General features: G+C 52.8%; 1 protein-coding gene across 1 annotated transcript; it reads left to right on the forward strand.

Moving 5' to 3' along the window:
* The first annotated feature begins 2,838 nt into the window (after positions 1 to 2,838).
* On the forward strand, positions 2,839 to 6,279 carry LRRC37A3 (leucine rich repeat containing 37, member A3). Its single transcript, XM_009334904.1, has 6 exons — positions 2,839 to 2,994; positions 3,223 to 3,978; positions 4,081 to 4,176; positions 5,084 to 5,148; positions 5,959 to 6,019; positions 6,124 to 6,279. Exons 1-6 carry the CDS (start codon positions 2,839 to 2,841, stop codon positions 6,277 to 6,279), a joined length of 1,290 nt encoding a protein of 429 aa, XP_009333179.1.
* The last annotated feature ends 739 nt before the right edge of the window (positions 6,280 to 7,018 follow it).

Here is a 7,018-nt window from a genome sequence, read left to right on the forward strand (position 1 = left end):
GAGCAGAGTTCTGGTAATGCCACTTGAAAATTTAATGTGGTTTTTCAAATCCTTTCAGAGACCTGGGTGCAACACAAGTGACACGGCAGACATTGCTCACGCTCCTCCTGACAGCAGTCCGCTTGGAGACGCTGTGAGTATGCAGGGACTCGGTCCCAGCCGCCAGCAGATCCTAACTGCTGAAACAAGGGGTCTGCTTGGGAAACAGACCAGCTCGCCACTAAATCAGAATAATCCGAGTAAGCCTAAGGTTTGCTATTTACTTTTGAGAACCCCCCAAACTCACCTGCTAAGAAACAGAATTTCACCTTTTAGATGACATTTTCCAGGTTTTTCAAAGGGAAGTTTTAAATCAAGGTGGGGTGTGTTTCTGTTTCAAACTGCATTTTGGGATTGGTTCCATTTTCAAAGGTGAAATCAACATTTTGATGCCACCGGAGAAGCCCATCTTCTATTTGAAACCTCTCTCAGAAATTTGGAGAACATATTTGTCCATCGGAACTGGGGGGTGGGAAGTTTTCCAGAGCTGTAGAAGAAATCCAAGCAAAACCGTGATGCGTTATCTGTGCGTTACCTGAGTTGGACTTGGAGACATGGCTTGAGATGCTGGGTTTTTCTCCAGTAACCTCTTATCTTTAGCCAACTGCCCAGTGATACGGCCTGCTGCCTCTGCCAGGAGAAACACACCACCGAAACCCCGTGCAGGACCATCAAGTTCCACTGCGAGAACCTGTGCACCACCAGCGCTCCCCAGTGCGGTAGGCTTCCCGATGATGTCGATGTAGACATCAAATCTGCCCGGTTTCCTCTAGCTTTAGGAGATGCTGTAGCACGGCCCCATTTTGTGTGGGTTCCCAGGCAGCATTGGCCACCTCGATGGCATCAGTCCAGCCTGGTGGCTCCTGGCCAGTCCCAGGGACACTAAATCTGGGCAGACTCTCTAGAGGAGCTTCATCCATGCGAGGCCTTTAAATCAGCCCAAAGGCCAGCGCAGGCAGCTCAGGTGAGACCTGGGAGGCCTCGGACTTGTGCTCCCTGAGCCACAGGCACAAAAAGTTCCCCTTTGAGCACGTGACTTGGAAAAAACAAGGGTTGAAAAGTTACTAGCGATTATACATATCTTCTGTGTCAAACACTATCTTGAGAAAAAATAGCTTGCTGGGCTAAACAAACACATGAGCTTCCAATCCACACAGCACATCTAGCCAAGGAAATCATGTGTGCCCAGTACCGTTCCCAAGCACTGGAAAGCACCGTCTGCTCGTAAGCCCCCCCAAATTCCTCCTGACAACCTCCTGAGCCTTTCCAGTGCCACCATACTTTGGCTTGTCACAGCTCAGTGGCAAGAGGGGTCCCAGACACAGCACAGATGTGGCCAAAGGGTCCGGCAATGTTTGCATTGCTCTGGCAAGGTGGCACGTGCTGAGCTGCACCTCAAAGCTGCCACCCACACTGGAAACCCCAAGACCCATAACCAAGCATGGACGCCCCTAGGCAGGCTCTGCAGAAACCTCCTGTAATGCACGATATCGCTCCAAAAATTGCCTGAGTGACCTTGGAAAATTGCCTGGTCTCTCTGCCACCCTGTTCCCCATGTGTAGGAGAAAGGACAGTAACCCTGATGTCCTTTGCAGGGCATTAGGTGAACATCAAGCATCGTTATCCTTGTTAGCCTGTGCAGCGTGAGCAATTTAGGGCTAGATACTCAAAGTTATTTCTGTGTCCAATTTCCTATCATTTTAACAGGAAAAAAAGGCCTAAATACCTTTGTAATCTGTAAATATTCTTGACCATGTCACCCTGCCTCTGGCATTAAGCTATCTGCAAAGCAGGATTAGAGATAAGGTTGTGTTTGCAGCCTTGGTGTAGGACTCTTGAAGACTTATCCTAGCTCTGCAGACTCAGCATGTGCCCTTTGGATGCCAGGGCAGGAGCTCTCCTGGGCTGTTTGCATCGCTCTGGGTCAAATCCCCCCATCTTCCACTTCTTCTAGGCCTGGGTGATGGGAGCTGCACCCGTCAGCGGAGAAACAGCTCTCCGTTATCGGGGGCTCGCTCTGGCTGCAGGTTGTTGCAGACAACAACCCAGAGGCGTTTTAATGTGAAATATCCCAGGTTTTCCTGACTGCGGGGAGAAGGGCTAGTTAGGATAGCTGATCAGGGACAAGCACCATGTCCTTGGGTATTCTGCTTTCCAGGCTCACTCCGAGTTTAAAAGCTTTATGGTGACTTTAGCAACTCAACACTTGCTCGTATCGAGCTGTGGGAAACTGTCTGACAGCAAACCCATTCCCCCAGGGATGTTTCCCACCGATCCAAACAGAGCCCTGGGAGACACCAGAAAAGAAAAATCTATCTGTTCTGCCCCGATGAGATAATCTGATTGATTTAACAAGACTCTTCCCGTCTGTAACACATCCACCATTCAGTTCACACGCTCCCTTGTCTAAAGACGAGCGCCTGCTGCTCGGGGTAAACCTTTGACCCTGTATTTTGGCAGAAAGCTTCTCGTGATGCCGAGTCCACTGATCTGCTCTCTTGGTGTTTTACAGCTCACACAGACACTCTGGCAGAGACACAAGGAGAAATAATGGAAGCAGTACAATCCAGAAAACTGAACGCCAGCACGGTGTTGAGCCTCAAGCCCAAGGAGCCTTCGCTCAGAGACCATGAAACCGTAACGCTTGCAGTTGTCCTGAGCCTGACTGGCACTGATGGTGCTCTCAGTAACCCGAATGATCACATTTCCAGAACAAATTCATATTCCCCTCAGCACCTATCCAGGCAGGAAGGCAAAACCAGTAAGGAGCTGATGCTGATGCTGCACAGCATTAAGCACATGGGCTGGACCAGTGAAACTGATATAAGGAAACTCTATTTTCTAGCAAAGGCGCTAGTGGCCGAGCTCAAGAATAAGCTGCACAAGGCTAAAAGCGTCATGACTGTGAAAAACACTGTCTCACCCCTGCCAAGGCCTGCCACGCAGAAGGACGAGGTACACGAGATCCCAGCAGTGGAGGGAGAGACAACCATGGGCTGGGTGCAAAAGCAGCGTGACTTAGGTTTGAACCAGGCAGCATTAAACCCCTGGGAAGCAGCTGGAAGGTTAAACCCCACTGACAACGCCTCCGTCTTCAGACTTCACAAAATATCCACACCTCCTGCAAAACATTCCCTTTCACACTCCCCAGCAGAGGCCCCTCATTTGTCTGGGTCTTTTAAGATCCAAAATTATCCCGATGCTGTGGAACAGGCCAAGAAAACTCATGGGATGGAGGATGCGGAGGATGCAGAAGATGCAGAGGAAGCGCCGTCTCCAAGGCAGGACTATGGTTGGACTTACAAAAAGCACAAGCAGGGGGACAGCCCATATCTGAATAAAAGTAATCAGCTTTTCTACAAGACATTTGGCAATGTGAATCCAGAGGAAGAGCCCACACCAATAGAAAGTAAAGCAGAGCAGAGACTAAAGACAAAACAGCATTTTTTCTATAACCTGTTGGTTAACAACAGCCCCCCCGCTGCAAGCAGCATGCTAGAGGACACGGCTGAAGAAGAGGGTTCCTCTCTAGGTGGCCATTTACCAGCCGTCCCTCAAACCGCAGAAACACACTGGAAGCAACAACAGGAAGGATCCAGTTTCCCCAATAAACCAGGTAGCTCCGACAGCCCAGACGGCGCGCCGGTTCAAGGAGACCTCTTTGAAACCAAGGTCAATCGTCACCTACGCTTGCTCGTCCCAGACGAAGCCCTGCGGACATTCATCGCCCACGTGGCGCGAGCCCTGAGGGTGGACTGCAGCCTGCCTGAACTCCAGGTGGCTTGTGCAAAGATGGTCTCGAAGACGGGGCTGCTCATAAAGCTGCTCAGCGAGAGGCAAGATGACCAAGGAGCCTCTGCTCTCGCGGGACAGTGTCTCCAAGAAGGGAACGTTTCTGATGCCCCGGCCAGGGAGGCGGGCAGGAAACCCGCAGGGAAGGTAGGAGAGATGCTGGGCATTGCGGGATGTGTCCTTCTGGACAACGGGGAATGGAAGGAGCAACCCTCTCTCCCCTCCTGATTTTCTCTCCTTTTCTCCCAGTGGAAACCAGAGTACACCTCCGGCGGCAGGCTCCTGTTAGCGATATCAGTGTCTGTCATCATCATGATTAATCTCACGGTGATTTGTCTCGTCGAGGTAAGCCAATAATTTGTTTGACAGACAGCTGTCAGTCTAGCCTTGTACCTGGAGTGCACTGGGGCAGGGTGGTGCCTCCCCACACAGCTTATGAGCCCCAGGGTGCCGCTGCAGATGCCCGTGGGTAGCACAGGAGATGTTTTCCCACCCCTGGAGCTTGTCACGGCATCCATACAGCTCCGCACGGGTTCAAGCTTGCTTGGGGGGCATTGTCCTGGCATCTGTCACGACCTGTCTGCAGCTCTGCTTCGCAGCTTTCCTAACGCGGGGCTGTGGCTCCCTCTCATCACAGCCTCTCCCATCAGCCCTTCCCCGAGTTTTATCCCGCAATCCCTAGCCCTATAGAGTCACCTCCCAGACTCTTCTCCTGACCCTGTTCTGCTCTCCTGCCCGCACCGATTGCTTTCAGCCGTGCAGCAATTCCCCTGCTACCTTCCCTCTTGCCAAAATCAAGTCCTTCTGCAAGGAAGGACTGCTCCGCGTGGGTCAGGGCAGTGCCAGAGAGAGGCAAGGGAGAGGACCCAGTGTGCCCACAGAGTTTCAGCCTCTCTTTGGGGCCCTTCTCCTCGGAAAAAAAAAGCTTTTATTTCTTTAAAAGCTACATGTTTCAGACTGGGGTTAAACGGGAGGGGAGTACCCTGCAAAGCACTGCGCAGATAAGAGAGACAGACATAAACATTGCTGAGATTAGGAGAGCTCTGGGAGTTCAGGTCATTCCAGAGGCAGGGAAAAGCGGGGAGTTGGGAAGGGAGGATGGGTTCTTTCTAAACACGTGGCTGCCGGCACAGGCTTGCACGTGTATATAACGGGCTCGGTTGGCAGAAGAACCTGTTGGTCTCCTCTGTTTTGCAGAGTATGACGAGAAAATCCTGATGTTACGAGTCTCTCTCTTTCTCTCCTTCACCAGGTTTGCTCCCAAAAACCTGCAGCCGCTTCCCAACCCCAAAGCACCGGTAAATCACGCCCGAGATGGTAATTACTCCCTCCGCCGTGCCACTGCTGTGCCACGAACAGTCTTTAGTCTAATCCCCGAGCCTCCCAGCCACGTGGGTGCCGGCTGCCAAAGACTCACCAGTCACCGGCGCGGCTATGTTTAAAACACATAGCTTTTTTAAGAGACCCCAAAGCACGAGTGATCGGCACGGCTCTAAGCTCAGCCAGCCACCCAGGCAGCCCTTCTCCACGCCAGTGATGTGTTGGACCTGGGCTCCCGTGTGGTCCCACGTCCCTGCGACCACGCTGCCCAGCCACGAGGAAACACCTCTCTGCTCCGGTTCCCAGCAAAACTCTTCTCTGGTGACAGCTCTGCCCTATTTCTCCCTGCCCTGCTCCCCAGAGAGGCTGCAGAAGAGCTCGCTCCTGTCCTCTCCAGACGCCTTTCGCATCCAGGCTACACCAGGACGCGTTCCCAGCCACGTCAGCCAGCACCGACCCTTCCTTCTGGGGCTCCTCATCTTCCTTAGGGTCAGCTGAAAGGTCTCCCCGAGCAGGTAGAGGCTTCTGCCCTGGCAGGGGGCTGGCACCTGCTGCAGCCCTCCCTGGCCAAGCCTCCCTGCTTATGGACCGGGAAAGGTGAATTCTGGGGCGATGATGCACAAAAGCCTTTTTTCTCCCCCTTTAACCTGCTAAATCCAGATGTTTTGCAGCGCTGTAAGTGCCACTTGCCTAAATCCTACAGTAGCTGCTTCCCCAGCAGGGCAGGGTGCAGGCAACCTTCCTGCCAGTAACTGCCATCACCACCTGCCTCCACTTTTTATCCTTCTTTTCCTTTTTTTTTTTCAGGTTCTTTCAAAAACTGTTGGCACGGGGACGGAGCAAGAACAAGTACGATGTTAAAGAGCAGGTAAGGGCAGGGAGCACGTGCCAGGTCTGCCCCTCTGCCCGCAAACTGCACCGCCGGCTGTTTCTCACCCCCTCCGAAACCTTCCCTTCCCTGGTGCTTTCCAGGGCTCGCGTCTATCGGATCTGAGCAAAACCAAACCGCAGTGGCTTAGAGACCTGTACCAGCCCCTCGATTCCCAGCATAAAAAATCCATGGCCGAGCTGTACGATGAAGAGACCTCGGACGAGGAGGAGATTTTCAACAAGTCCCAGCTGAAGTAAGTGGGATGGCGACGATGCCCGCGCTTATTTTTCAGCTCTTGTTCTGATGTAGGAACTGCTGAGGCTTTCCTTGGCTGTTACTTCCTCGCTGTTATTTCCTTGGCTGTTTCCTTGGATGTTATTCCCTTGGCTGTTACTTCCTCGCTGTTATTTCCTTGGCTGTTTCCTTGGATGTTATTCCCTTGGCTGTTACTTCCTTGCTGTTCTTTCCTCGGCTGTTTCCTCGGACGTTATTCCCTTGGCTGTTACTTCCTTGCTGTTATTTCCTCGGCTGTTTCCTCGGATGTTATTCCCTTGGCTGTTACTTCCTTGCTGTTATTTCCTCGGCTGTTTCCTCGGACGTTATTCCTCGCTGTTATTTCCTTGGCTGTTATTCCCTCGGACGTTATTCCCTTGGCTGTTACTTCCCTGCTGTTATTTCCTCGGCTGCTTCTCCTCGGATGATTCCCTGGCTGTTATTTCAGCTGGATGCCCACAGCACCCCAGAAACGCTGCGACGGTGGGGAAATGCAACTACCCGGAGAGCCGATGCCTCTGCCCTGTAGCTCGGGTGCACCCCAAGAGCCGGAGCAATGGTCCCTCCACGGAGGCGGATGCAACGGGCGGTCACGTGCTCGGGACACCCCGCAGCTCATCCCAGCGGGATGGGAACAGGAGGGCTATAAGGGACGGGGGGCCCTCGTAGGGCTCCAGCAGCAGCGGGCCAGGCTGGGTGCAGCACCGGGTGCCAAGAGCCGCA

The sequence above is a fragment of the Pygoscelis adeliae genome, unplaced genomic scaffold, assembly GCF_000699105.1.
Source record: "Pygoscelis adeliae isolate BGI_AS28 unplaced genomic scaffold, ASM69910v1 Scaffold112, whole genome shotgun sequence".
Taxonomy (NCBI): Eukaryota; Metazoa; Chordata; class Aves; order Sphenisciformes; family Spheniscidae; genus Pygoscelis; species Pygoscelis adeliae.